This window comes from Engraulis encrasicolus, chromosome 17 (genome assembly GCF_034702125.1).
Source record: "Engraulis encrasicolus isolate BLACKSEA-1 chromosome 17, IST_EnEncr_1.0, whole genome shotgun sequence".
NCBI classification, from domain to species: domain Eukaryota; kingdom Metazoa; phylum Chordata; class Actinopteri; order Clupeiformes; family Engraulidae; genus Engraulis; species Engraulis encrasicolus.
In genome coordinates this window covers 5,221,303-5,235,242 of record NC_085873.1, presented here as the reverse complement: position 1 = coordinate 5,235,242, position 13,940 = coordinate 5,221,303, and the positions used below count along the sequence as shown (strand labels likewise).

General features: G+C 41.0%; 1 protein-coding gene across 2 annotated transcripts; it reads right to left on the bottom strand.

Moving 5' to 3' along the window:
* Nucleotides 1–153: 153 nt before the first annotated feature.
* On the bottom strand, nucleotides 154–12,738 carry LOC134467185 (uncharacterized). Of its 2 annotated transcripts, XM_063221093.1 has the most exons (8): nucleotides 12,645–12,738; nucleotides 10,535–10,579; nucleotides 8,841–9,194; nucleotides 7,825–7,980; nucleotides 3,575–3,718; nucleotides 2,647–2,745; nucleotides 2,012–2,053; nucleotides 154–1,535 (listed from the first exon to the last, which is right to left on the bottom strand). In XM_063221093.1, the coding sequence occupies exons 1-8, from the start codon at nucleotides 12,673–12,675 to the stop codon at nucleotides 850–852; spliced, it is 1,557 nt and encodes a 518-aa protein (XP_063077163.1). In that variant the 5' UTR covers nucleotides 12,676–12,738; the 3' UTR covers nucleotides 154–849. The 2 variants fall into 2 exon arrangements, with proteins under 2 accessions (XP_063077163.1, XP_063077164.1); XM_063221094.1 differs by lacking the exon at nucleotides 7,825–7,980.
* Between the last annotated feature and the right edge of the window lie 1,202 nt (nucleotides 12,739–13,940).

The following is a 13,940-nucleotide window of genomic DNA, read 5'->3' as shown; positions in this document are numbered from 1 at the left end:
TCCTAGGTCATGCTACTTCTGTGTTACTACATCACTACATTACTACAGACCGCGTATAGACTTCAGGACCTTGGATAGTGCCATGCACTACCTGGCTATATCTTTTCAGTACAGGTTCTGTATCTAGTGTATCTAAAAAAAAACCTTGGGCCATCGAGCACTTGGAAATGCTTAAAATTGATTGGTTCGCTTTTTCCGGGGAATTTGAAATGTAGATGGTTTGCCAGGCCAGAATATAGTCTTAAAACGCTTTTTTCCATAGGGCCTACAACATGGCTGTGCCGTGCCATGTTGTGTTGTGCTGAGTGGTGCTGTTCAACCAGCTCGGTTACAAACCGTGTTACCCAGAGTATGGTTGGAGTTGCGTTTTTTGTGTTGTCACATAGCATTACTTTACGCAGGCTAGTTGACTTTACGTAAGGCAGACAGATATCTCATCTATCAAAGTAAGCTATAAATAGTTTCCGCGACATGATATTTGGATACTACAATGGATACTTTCAACCTTTGGATCATTCTACCTTCGATTTTAATGTCAGAGTAATACAGTGTCAAACTAAAGAGCATTCGAAGAAAGTTAATCTGGTGGCCGCCATGATTATTTTTCGATTCACCGGTGAGGACAAGCTGACGCACAGGATTCTGGGTAGTAGACAGGTAAAGACCCACTCAGCTCGGTTCAGCCAGTCAAAAAATGAGGGCTGGGTTTCGAGATGTGTTGTGCTATAACCTGACTAATCGAAACAGAAGAAACGGCGGACGAGTCGTGCTGTGTCGAGCTGTACCGGGTAAAAAACAGGCAGTGAAAAAGAGCCTAATGAGACTTGCAGTCATGAAAGGCAGGTTAGCTTACTCATGCAACACCTGCTGCTCAATCCATGTGGTCAAATCTGTCTCCAAATATTTCCTCCTTTGTTTAATCTCCTCTTCAACCTTCTTGTACCTTTCTGATGTAAAGTGCCCTCCCTCTTTATTTTTTACCTTATCAATCATTTCCAACAGCGCAGTCACCTGGGTGCGATCAGATTTTACATCGTTCGAGAAGACATGGCAACCACCAAGACATTGATAAACCAAGCCTTGTAGCCCCTCATACTCACTGTCCTTTATGAAGTCATAGATCGATTTGCCCCCCAGTTTGTCTCCATGAGTAAACAGTGCAATAGTGTGCCTGTCTGCATTGCTGCCAAAGAACTTCTTGATGTTATTCACCGTTTCACCTTCCTCTTGGGAGAACATTCCTGCGTGAAGAACTACGAGGAACACATGGGGGCCTGGCGAGGACAGAGCGAAGCATTCTGCCATCTTTTTGTCCTTGTGTTTCACTTTACCAAACAGGTCTGGGGTGTCAACCACAGACAGCCATCTGCCGTCCACTTCACGTTCTTGCTTTTTACTACCGAATGCAGCCCCTCCGCCACGTGATTGGAAGACCTTTTTGCCCAGGATGGTGTTTCCCGTAGAACCCTTGCCCACCCCAGTCTTCCCCACCAACACAATTCTCGTGATCTGATCCTGATTGCGCAACTGCATTCCTGTGAAATTACAGACACACAACTCTGTTAGTAGCGTCCTTATGCAGATGGGCCCACTGGCGAGCCCGTTCAGTCTGTTGATACAACAACAACATCAACAGCATTGCTATGACATTTCTGAGAACCTTAACTCCTTAAGTCTTAAGACACAACCCCTGTTATAAATTAGCTGTTACCAGAATGGCAATGACGAAGTTGTGAAGTATTACTAAAGGCCCTGTGCACTGCCATAGTGCAGTACTATGGTAGTTTTTTTCAGTGACTATTGCAACGTCCCAGTGGCGGGACGGTGTCTGTTATGGGGCTACGTAACAGATTAAGACTTGGCCATAACAATTTGGTAACAGTTAAGTGATTAAGCATAGACTCTGCGCTAAGAGGTTAAGGCTTTAAGATTCAAAGTAAACAATACTTCCAAATGCATGTGGCAATACAATATGTGTATTTAAATGATTTACAATGACCAATTATCTTACCTTTTGCATCTGTTGTATCAGTTGTCTTTACGGCACCATAGTCTGAAAAAAAAAACCATAGCTACATCATTAAAAAGATAACATAAAAATGATTTAAATCAGCACATGGCAACTACTACACAGTTCCTCTTCATTATTCTGCTAGCAAGAAGAACTACCCACTCCCTTCTGAAAGAATATTAGGTCTTAGGAGAGATAGACAAGACATAAAGTTCTTTATTTGCCATTTGTACGCAAACTAGTAGTCCAGGCACATTGGAATTCTTCTCTGTGTCAATAAATACAAAGAAGACAAAGGGCAATTTAAAAGTCAAATACAAAAAAAACCCAAGTCTCATGTTCATCAGTCTGACTGTAGCAGGGAAGAAGCAAATACAAAATCTTGCTTTTTTTAGTTGAAATACAATCCGCTCTACTGTGTCCCAAGTTGTATGATGTGTTATGTCTTAGCAGCATAAATAATAACCCTTGAGTTTAATAATCCTCATAATCATCATCCTTGACAACAATAGAAATTATGCACTGCAATGAAATATTTTAAACTGTACCTGCATATAACAATCACAAATGCTACAAATGATTGCATATATTTTTGAATACAGCATTTCTAGTTGTGAGCCATGTGATGCCCATACCTCGTGTATTGTACTTTCGGTATGCCAGGAAAGCCAATGTGCCCACGCCCACGAGCAGGAACAGCACAAGCACGGTGATAAAATGTCCAAAGTAGGAGTCTGATAACAGAGGGAGAATAAGTCAGATAAGAGGTTCTTAAATTGGGGTCCCTGAAAAAAGTTATTACAACTTAGAAGCAAGTAGGATTCTATTTCAGCAGGTCATCCTGTCATCAGGTAATCCAACTGAGTGAAGTTGTTAGCAACTACACATTTTCAAGCTCCAGACGAAGTCCAGTCGAACTTAACTGCTTCAACAAAAGGTCCAGTTGCTGACAGCTTCACTTTTCTGATCAGTATTACTTAATTTCAGACTTCCGGTCTGGCGAAATCGCAGATGACCACATAACTATTGAGCACCTCAGTGATTCTGATTAAAATACCCCGGGTATGTCCAAAGAGATGCAAAAGTAAACAGTATTACTTAATTTCAGAATCAATTAAGTTACTGTACTCTACTTTACTTGTATGATTGAGACTCTTTGTAGACAGCATCGTATGAATAGAGTGAGCTGGGGGTCCGAGGGTGCGGTTGCCCCAGGCCCAAGGACACCCTGCCACTTTTATCACTTCAGAAAAGATCAAGACTCAACTTGGATCAACCGCAGACATTATGTATCCAGACAATTAGGGGCCAATCATGGTGTTGCCAAGCAACATTGGTCAGAAAAGTAGACCTGTGTATCATAACCTAATGTATTGTCCCATAGTGCACAGAATTTCGCAAAAATGTGTGAAACTGCCACAAATTTTGTGTTCCAAGGGGCCGTGTTAATGTCACTGAATTCTGTGAGATCAGTCTGTACTAAAAACAATGTTCTATAGTGTTAATCTGAGTGTATCAAGGAAAGTTAACTAAAAGGCAAACAAGAAATGAATGGCAACTCACTGTTTCCTCCACGCTCAGAGTCGTGCAATAACACCCTGCTCTCTCTCATCTCCACATCAGACACGCCCACAGAGCACGACAACCAATCAGAGTCCGAGGTGGGCTGTAGCACCCATGACGAGACACTCATAAACCCCTGGGCATCTGAGGAACACAGTGATAGACAGATAGATAGACAGATAGATAGATAGATAGATAGATAGATAGATAGATAGATAGATAGATAGATAGATAGATAGATAGATAGATAGATAGATAGAATTAGACAGTACAGTACAGTAGTACACCAAACTGAGAGCACTATCTGAGTGTAGCATGTGATTAACCAAACTGAGAGCACTTGAGTGTAAACGCGTGATTCACCATACTGAGAGCACTATATGGGTAGACCAGGGGTGCATTTCTGGAAAGCATAGTTGTTAGCTGTTAGCAACTTCGGTAGTTGCCAATGAGAAATTGCATTGCAACCAACAAAGTAGCTAATATAATTAGCAACTATGCTTTCCAGGAATACACACCAGAGCTGTATAAAGTGGAAGCAGAAGTAGGCTTACTCTTGAAGATGTAATTACAACAATAGTAGTATGATATTCCATGGTTTCAACCAGGGCTTGACACTGGCACCTGCCAACCGGCCAAATGCTGGTAAAACTTTTCATGATAAAAAAAATAAAATAATATTTGCGGCTAGTAGGATAGCTGGATGGCTAGTGACTCTGGAAAACCACAAGCCACAATGGCCGGCAAGCAAAAAAGTTCATGTCAAGCCCTGGTTTCAACTATGTAGTATCACTCCTTGTGTTGTAGTAATTACATCTGTAAAAGTACTCTACTTAATACAACTCTGGGGTAGGCACATGATTAAAACCTCTGAGAACACTCCGAATGAAAACTGGGGATAGACACATGATTAACAGAGCTATATACCCCCCATTCTCAAAAAGCGACCTCAGGGCCCTTGAAGGCCCTGATTAACACAGTCGAGAACACTATCTGAGGATAAACACATGATCAGAGGTGTCAAAAGTAAAACTATAAGTAGGCCTACATTTTGGGTCTAAGTACTAGCCTGATTATCATCGACTTTCAAATCTCTTCGAGACTTGGTCTTTGCCTGGCTCTTGTCTGACCTGTAGTTCCGCGCAGCTTTGTGAGCTCCACTACTAGGTCTGGGAGCATGAAGTAGGATTCCATTTCTCCAGTCAAGAAATAATTGGAGCGTTTATTGCTTCAATATCAATTCCTTCAAAATGTTTTCTTTCGATCTCTAAAGTGCCAGGAGATCAGCGTCGTTTCTGGAGATCAGAAACGACATTTACATTTCTCTTGGCCTGACTAGAAGCAAGATTGAAGGTGTTGCGTCACTAGGAGGGCGTGGCCTGGCTAGTAAGTACAACACTAACATGATATTACATAGCTGTTACACCATTTACACCATCGCACCTAATGAGATACTACCGGTAAATAGGCTGTGTTGTTACTGGAAAACCCTTACAAGGACCCACGAACAAATTTGATCCAATCAGCGCAGGGTCAGCTGATAGTAAGACAAGTACACATGTCTACTGGTTATTCAGGTAAGTTACTTGTCTTGAAAGGAAACTGTGCTTCTTTTCTACATTTTTATTTTTACTTTTGATACCTCTGCACATGATTAACACAGTTATACTGAGGAACACTGGGAATAGAATGATAAACTTAGCTACAGTACAGGCCAAAAGTTTGGACACACCTTCTCATTTAATGCATTCTCTTTATTTTCGAGGCTATTTGTGGATTTTCATGGCGAGCATCAAAACTGTGCATGAACACATGTAGAATTATGTGCTTAACAAATAATACACATTCTAGCTGTTGTCCAACAGCAATGTCAGCTCTCTATCCACCTGATGTCAACATGGCACAACTGATGGCCCCACACATTTCAATAAGCTTATTTTTTGTCTATTTTCAAGTAAAAAGTCATGTCAATCTTAAACGCTTAAGCCCTCCAACAGTGTTGGGAGTAACGAGTTACAAAAGTAACTAATTACTGTAATGCATTACATTTTTGAGTAACTCAGTAATGTAACTGATTACAGGGGAAAAAATCGGTAATATGTCCTCGTTACAATGCAAGTAACTTGCACATTACAACGCATTTTTTTCACCTACATTTTGTGTGGGTATTTTGTTTTCTTTATACAATGTTCGCGGATCACCGCGAGATCAGCTATTGCATCTGATAGTAGCTACGTCCGCGCAGAGATTTTAAAGTTCCACGCAGAACATTGCTTCCTCTTTCACGCTTCGTCTCTCGAAATGGCAGGCTGACAAAGGATGACCGATCCAGAAGATCCAGCTTGCTCGTTTTCAAGATGGGTATATGCCCTCTACTTTGACTTCTTTGAAAATAAGGACGCCAAGAACATTTCAGTTAAATGCACACTGTAGGCTACTTGAAACCCAAACGAACCGCATTCCACGTCGAAAAACAGTAGCCTACAAACAATTTGACAATTTGAAGAGGTGCCATAGCACCACCAAATTAGTCAGGAAAGGAGGGGATGCATCCCATTCTCACAAGACAGGGACACGGCAGGGTATCCGACGGGGGGATGAGAATAATAGTTTTAGAGTTGTGAGTGAGTGACAAACTGATCTCCACACAAAGTCACATGATTCAGGCGAGCCACGAGCTTGCAAACTGACTGGCTGGTATCCTCGCAATCATTTTTTCGCCTATAATTTCGCTCATTGATAAGACATTTTCCCCGGTGTGCTGTAGGCTATATAATTAATATTCAAAACTGTAGCAATGCATGCATCTGCTCTTTTATCAATAATAATTTTCAAACTCGTAGTGCAGTGAGGTGGCTTTATGTTTCAGCCAAGTGCAACGGAGCCTGTGCTGCATGCGTCCGTAATAGATTTTTTTTTTTTAAACGGCGCTGGTGTGCATGGTAAGGTGTGGTAGAGAAAGGATTAATCATTGTATTGGTGAATCAATATTGTATGTGGGTAAGATGCAATTCCTGAAAATGTTGGTTTTCAGTCTGCAGGCTTCCAAAACGACTTGTGGATGGCAGGTGAAAGTCATGCCACCTCATAGATTTGCACTGTAGATTGCCAAATCCTTATTTCCAGTCATTTTGGCTAAAGTAACTAAAAGTAATGCAAAAGTAGTGTAATGCCTTACTTTTCAAAAAAAGTAATGTTGTAATGTAAGGCATTACTTTTAAATGACAGTAACATGTAATAAGTAGTGCATTACAGTTTTTGAGTAACTTTCCCAACAGTGCCCTCCAATAACTCACTAGAATTCTAGAACTAAAATTCTTAGACCTGAAATCTAGTTTTTAGCACTTGGCAATATAAGCATTTTACTGACATTTTCTTGATCTGATATTGAGTCACTTGGTCTATAGCCAGTTACTTGGAGAGGTCAAATCTGTCTTGGAGGGAATCTGTGCCAGGGTTTTTCACTTCTACTTTTTATACCACTGTTCCAGCTATGTTAGACCAAGTGTCTCATTATCAGATCTAGAAAATCTTTTTATTGCATGTATCAATTAAGATTGACTTGACTGACTGGGTGTTTTACTTGAAAATAGACAGAAAATAAGCTTTTTGAAACGTGTGGGTCCATCACTTTTGCTGTGTTAATGTCAATGTTTGCCATTTTTTTATTTTTTTAAATTATTGTTTTTATTTTTTTATTTTTTTATTTTTTTGTTAAGCACATAATTATACTTTTGTTCATGCACAGTTTTGATGCCCTCCGTGAAAATGTACATCGTTATGTAAATAGCCACGAAAAAAAAGAGAATTCATTAAATGAGAAGGTGTGTCTAAACTTTTGGCCTGTACTGTATACTGTGGAACATTATCTGAGAGAAGACATGATTAACATTGGTACATAGGTACACTTCTGTTATGTAAACTGTTCTCAGCCCAGTGTTTTCCTCAGCACTGCATAACCAGTACTTAAGGTGGCCACATTGACAACAAACACCTACCACCCTGACTCGATAAGCTAAAAGATTCTATTAGAAAGGTCTATTGCCAAAATGTCTTTCATAAATTCCTTTACAAAAATCCACAATATCTTGATGTTTGGGAGGTTTTCATATCATATTTCATGTGGAACTGAACAACATAGCCTTTCCAATCATGATAGTCATACTCACATGTGTCTGATATCGGCTAGCCCCCCACCACCTTGACAAACACATTTTCTGAGGGAAACCTGCCTGCAGTAGTCCACTAACCTGCTGAAATCTGTGTGGATTCCGTGGATACTTCTCTGTTGTAGCTGTCTCTCCAGGTAAGCGAGGGTACTGGAGACCAACCGTGCGATAAACAGGTAACGTTCACCTGTCCACTACTTGTAAACCTGACAGAGAGGAGAGGAGGAGACCCCATCGCTGATGGAAGCCGAGGTTGTTTGAAGATGATGTTAATATGTCAGATGTTAGCGTATGATTCCACAAAATAACAAAACAAAACAATGTACCATGATGCTGCGACAATATATTTAACTTTCCTGTAGATTATTGCCATGTTAGCTTTTAGTATGGCAAATTGTGTTATTCTGATGCATCAGTCAGATTCGTTCAGCTTACTAAATTTGGTCAAAATAAAATAGAGCAGAGTCACTAGGTGGCACTAATGTGGAAGTCACAAGTCACAAGTCTTTCCACTCAAGTCCGAGTCACAAGTCAAGACACATTTGACAAAGTCAAGTCCAAGTCGTAAACCAGCCAAGTCACGTCCAAGTCTAAGTCCTTAACAAGTCACCAGGGACTTTCTATTTGCAATCTTGACAATCATAAATTCAGTACAATGAGGGAGATGAGTAAAACAAGGGCAATTACTGAAAAGTTACTGTGAAATCAGTATAAACCTAACTTGTGTTCTGTGTAAGTAAAAGTCATGTAATTTCATATTTTTTCACATAAAAATACATTTCATGTGAATGTGTGCTTAAACATAAAATCTGAGAATGTTTCTTCTTCTGAAGTTAGGCATAGTCCCAACATACATGACTCATCTTTGACACAACATGAGAGATGTCACAGGTGGGGCTCCACTTTTACTGGAGGCACCCCCTAAGTATCAACTGTCCTGAGGAGCAACCATAGGCCTACGCCAAATACGCCAAACATTTACTGTCCAGTGGGCAAAGAGTGTGTGTCTGTGCGTGTGTGTATTTTGTATTTGGATAAAAGAATCTGCAAAATATTATGTGTAATGTAATGTCATATAATGCAATATTATTTTGTACCTTTGACAATGAGTTCAACACTTTCTTTGCCGTAGTCCCCCTTCTCGGCAACGAAGCAGACAAACACCCCGCCATCCGCCAGTGTTACGTTCTGCAGTAGGAGGGTGAAGTTCCCCTTCTGTGGGTCCCCTACCAGGGCCACTCGGTCCTTGTACTGAGGGTCAGCTGATGATGGCTGAACCTGTTGGTTCTCGTAAAGCAGAACCGGTGTTCTGTAGCCATCGGGCCGATGCCAGCGCAGCTCGAGGGAGTTGGTGAGCGGGGCCGAGGTTGAACAAGGTAGTGTAACTGACGACGATCCCATCCAAACGTGGACTGGAGTCATCGGAACGGATAATGGTAGTGTGTCGGAGCCTGAAAATATATAGTACATGTAAGCACATTAAACAAATAATTCAACATCACCACCAGGCTAGTTTCCCAACTCCCCTCAAGTTAGGCTAAATTATTGAGTTTTACTTTTCTCCACTTCTGCCAGCCGTTATCTGATTTTAGTGGTAGGCTATAACTTTTGAGCATGTGTTGTTGAAACAAATGAGACTATTTGGGACGGTTCAGTTATTGGTACCATCCGTTTCAATGGCACTTGCAAAGACAAAGCCTTGCATACTCATATAGTGGCCTACAACATACTGTATATTAGGCCTAGACATACAAAACAAAGGAATCTAGGAATCGAATTACGTACATAGAGTGGGTATATGGGCGGAGCATGTGCAGGGTTCGTGGGGCAGGTAAGGAATCCAATTTAGATTTCACCCACTAGGCTATCTCAGGCATAAACATGCGTAGGCCTACTATACACATAGGCTACACATGCATACAAAGCCTACACACATACATGCATAAACATGCACGTGCATACATAGCCCCTTAATGCACGCCGTACCTCCTGTGGCACGCTGTAATAGACATTATAGTACTACACGACTATGACAGTGCACGGGGCCTTTAGTAATACATTATGACTTGGTCATTGCCATTCTTTTAACAGCTAATTTATAATTCCCTGTCTTAAGGGGTTAAAAATATACATGCATACATTCAGTATTGCACACAGTAAAAAAAAAATGCAGTGTTAAATCAACACTAAGAATCGATATAACATTTTCCAGTGTATTTGGTCCACAGTACTTTTTAAATGTTGAATTGATACAGCAGTTTTTCCATTGTGTATTCATGTCAATATATAGGCTAGCCCAGTGGTTCTTAACATTTTTTACATAATGCACCCCCTTACCTATGCCAAAGACAAGCCGAGCACCCCCAACCCAAACTTCTACACTTGTATAGGTAGGCCTACTTAAAATGATTTGAAGTGATTAATTGCAATGATTCTTGCTTAAGACATTAAACAATACCATAATGCCTTTACATGGGGACCAAAACATGCATTAGTTTGGTTTTGATTTGGACTAATTATAAAGTTCACAAGCTGAGTTTTGGTCACAACCTCGACACAAACTTAATTCCGTGCACCCCCTGAAATCTCTGGCGCACCCCAGGGGGTGCCCGCACCTCAGGTTAAGAACCACTGGGCTAGCCTATACAGTCGATGCATACTTACAATGCAGTAGGCTAGGCCTATACATGCCTACAAGCATGCATCATCCAGCTATGTCATTCAGTTCAATACATAGTTTGGCAGTAGGCTATGATAATATTGTGAAAATAACCGTAGCAAAAAAACTTACTTTGGCTGTAGCAGACTGGTAAACAGACAAGAATCCATCTGAACACTATAACAGCAAACAAAAAAAACATTGAACACCTTTACCACATTTATTTAGGTCTAATGTAGATAGCACTCCGTGACCGTCAGTGTTTCAGACCTAATATTATTTGGGAAATGGTTTCATGTTGGTTACGTCAATGCCCTAATATAAAGCAAAACACACAATATTTCGACTTAATTTAATTAATTTTCCATTTCAAACCCCAGACCACACACACACACACACACACACACACACACACACACACACACACACACACACACACACACACACACACACACACACACACACACACACACACACACACACATTGCATAGACCCCTGCATGAGGGACGAATGAAAGTGTGTTGTAAACAGAAATGATTCACTGTACTGCATTTTAAAAAAAATGACAATGTACTACTATACATGTCATGGGTAAAATCTTATGTAATTTCTGAAAATATAAATGGCTGAAATGTAGACCTTTAGTTTCTCCATCGTCCAACAGCCCTCATTCAGGGCTGTTTTATTCGTTTTCTTGTTGAACAAAATCAATCTTTGGTGTAGATGACAACATGCGGAAGGATGACAGACTTGTAACGGGCCATTGTAACATTTTTGGCTAACTAAACTAAAAAATGGGGGGGGGGGATTGTGAATTCTACAAGTGCTCGTGGTCATCTGGATGTACGTATGTTTGTCCCACTTTTTTTTCATTTCCCTGAATTCACGAGGTAGGCTGTGAACTTTGAAGGCAGTTTCCCCAGACGATTACAAGTTCAAAACAGCGAGTTTTATCCTTCAATACGCTGGCTTCTCGTTCACTGCCATTCATTTTGAGGCTGCCTGTGACCCTCCGAGTGCTCCGCCTCCCTATTTTGCATATGAACCGACTGCCTCAATGGAGGATCAGTCTGGAGGTTGACGGGGTGCTGAGTGACCTACTTTCAAAAAATTAAAAGTTAAATAACTAAAAAATGGTTTGTGCACAAACATTAATTTTGCCTGCACAAACGTGCATAAACGATTCCAACCATTTTTGAGTCATTTGGAGGTTAATGGGGTGCTGAGTGACCTAAGGTCACCAACCTCTTAAAATGTAAATATCTTAAAGAGGGTTTGTGCACAAACGCTCATTTTGCCTGCACAATCGTGCACAAAAGATGCACAATCGAACCAAAATGCTTTTAATCAGATTTTCAACATATGATGTGCCAACTTCACACAGCTGTGCCTTCCGCCTGTGATGGCCCCTGTGCGTCGTCACCGGCGCCTGCGGTCCCTCGGCCCCCGCAGCCGCAGCCCGACACGTCATTGGCATCAGGCCTACGCCGGTCTGCCAGGATGCCTGGCGTACCAGCCTGGCACGGACTACATTATGGAATGTATTCTTCCTAGCTCCTACTATTTTTTTTTAATTATGGTAGGAATGCCATTCTAGATATCTGTTATAGTATGAAGGTGCTTTGGTTGGGGGTGGAAGGGTGGCAGGGGGTGTTGAAGGGGAATGTGCAATGGTGTGGAAATGCTGAGGCAGGGACAGTTTGGACTGGATGGGGCAGGGTCAGTGGATTAGGACATCCAATGTTTCTGAGCCTTTTATCTTGTCTATCCTTGTATTGTTTTATTTCCCAGTAGGCCTATTTTATATGTTTGTTAATGTTGCCCTTTTTTGTATTCTTGTACTGCTGCAACCCCCTGTCTCCGAAACAAATTTCTCCCTGGTGGAATCTAATAAAGTAACCTAACCTAACCTAATCTGACACGCAAACAGGAAGATGGCTATTGTCAACTCGCTCACGATAAGCCTGATGCGTCCAGGAATGTTCATGACGTGTTTAGTTATTGCAATTTCACCGCTGCCCGACATGCAAGTGAACAAATGAAATGTTGTTCTTATTTAACTACAATGTTATACGTAAAATTATTGTTAAACCGACCTAGTTAAACTATAATCTGCAGACCGGGTCGGGTGAAAGCCAGCCCGCCGTCCTATCCTAATGCAAATGTCGATGTATTAGTGCAGCATCTTTTGAGGAAATTTATTTTGGTAAAGAAAAGGAAATAAGACACTTCTGTGCTTACCTGCCCACTGGAAGTTGTGTAAAATAGCCATGCCTATGATTGTCAAATCCAGCCTTTAACGCAGCGTGTGAAAACTCAAAATCGGACCTATTTCAAATAGGATGGTTTCGCTTTCTCTTTCGCAAGAATCGCAACTAGCCTATGGAAAGTACGGTCGCTCCCCAAGTTATTTGGCTGCGCTGGCGCTGCCGCTTCCTGACACTTTCGCCAAATAATGGGAAGAAACAAAATCATATTCAATCCCTTCTCTCTCTCTCTCTCGAGTCAAAACAATGGCCTTAGGATATGGGATTCATTTTTGATTGATATATCTAGGCCTAGCCTACTTTCTTTATCATCCCATTTACATCCAGCTATAGCCTGTAGGCCTATTTGCGATTGTTCAAGTTTATGTCAAATTAAAATGCATTCAAGTGTGACGCAACAGTTTTCTAACCCTGAATTAATACATAGGCAGTGGGGTTTGTGTCATTAAGCCTAGACTTGCATAATATTCCATGTGCACTAGTTTTAGGTGGCCTGACAAGTCATGACACAGTGCTGCTTCTAGAAATACTAAACGTACTTGCAGTCTAGGCCTATTGCCTATGTTCTAAGTAATTTAAAAAAGCAAATTGCATACAATAGCAACAGTACAACATCCCCCCTCCCCATCCAGAAACGAACCTCACCAGCAGATGGCATTATAGCCCTTGAATTGTGCTCACACTCCAGAAAGGGACCTGTGGTAGGTAGGTGTGTAATGCAGGAAAGAAGCTGCCATTTTCAGGAGGAACTTGTCGGGGGGCAATCCAAAATCACAAGTTGGAACAGATTTTCTCTCATTTATTTTTTGACATTTCACAAAAGTTGTCTTTCATGTGTGGGTGAGGTGATCATTGTGGATGTCATGTCCCCCATCTGTATTTCTATGGGCAGGGAAATTTAGCTGATTTAATTCAGGCCACATTTCAAGTCCAAGAACTTAAGTTTGGCCGCACATCTTCAGCTTTTTAAAGGTGCTTTTTAATGCTTTTTAAAGGTGCACATTGTAAGATTGTGGCCAGAGTGGATATTGCAACTATAGCCTACTGCTCATTGAAATTGTGCTGCCTATTGCCAAATTTGATATTTTCATGAATTGTAATAATGAATAAACCAATATTTACTAGTATAACCAAAGGACAGTACCTTTTGCCGCTCAAAACGATGGAGTGTGGACGATGGAGGGTGGACGATGGAGAAGATTTCATGTAAAATGCAATTTTCCCAGTCATGACTACTTAGAATGTAATGGTGGTGGTAAGTATTTGTTAA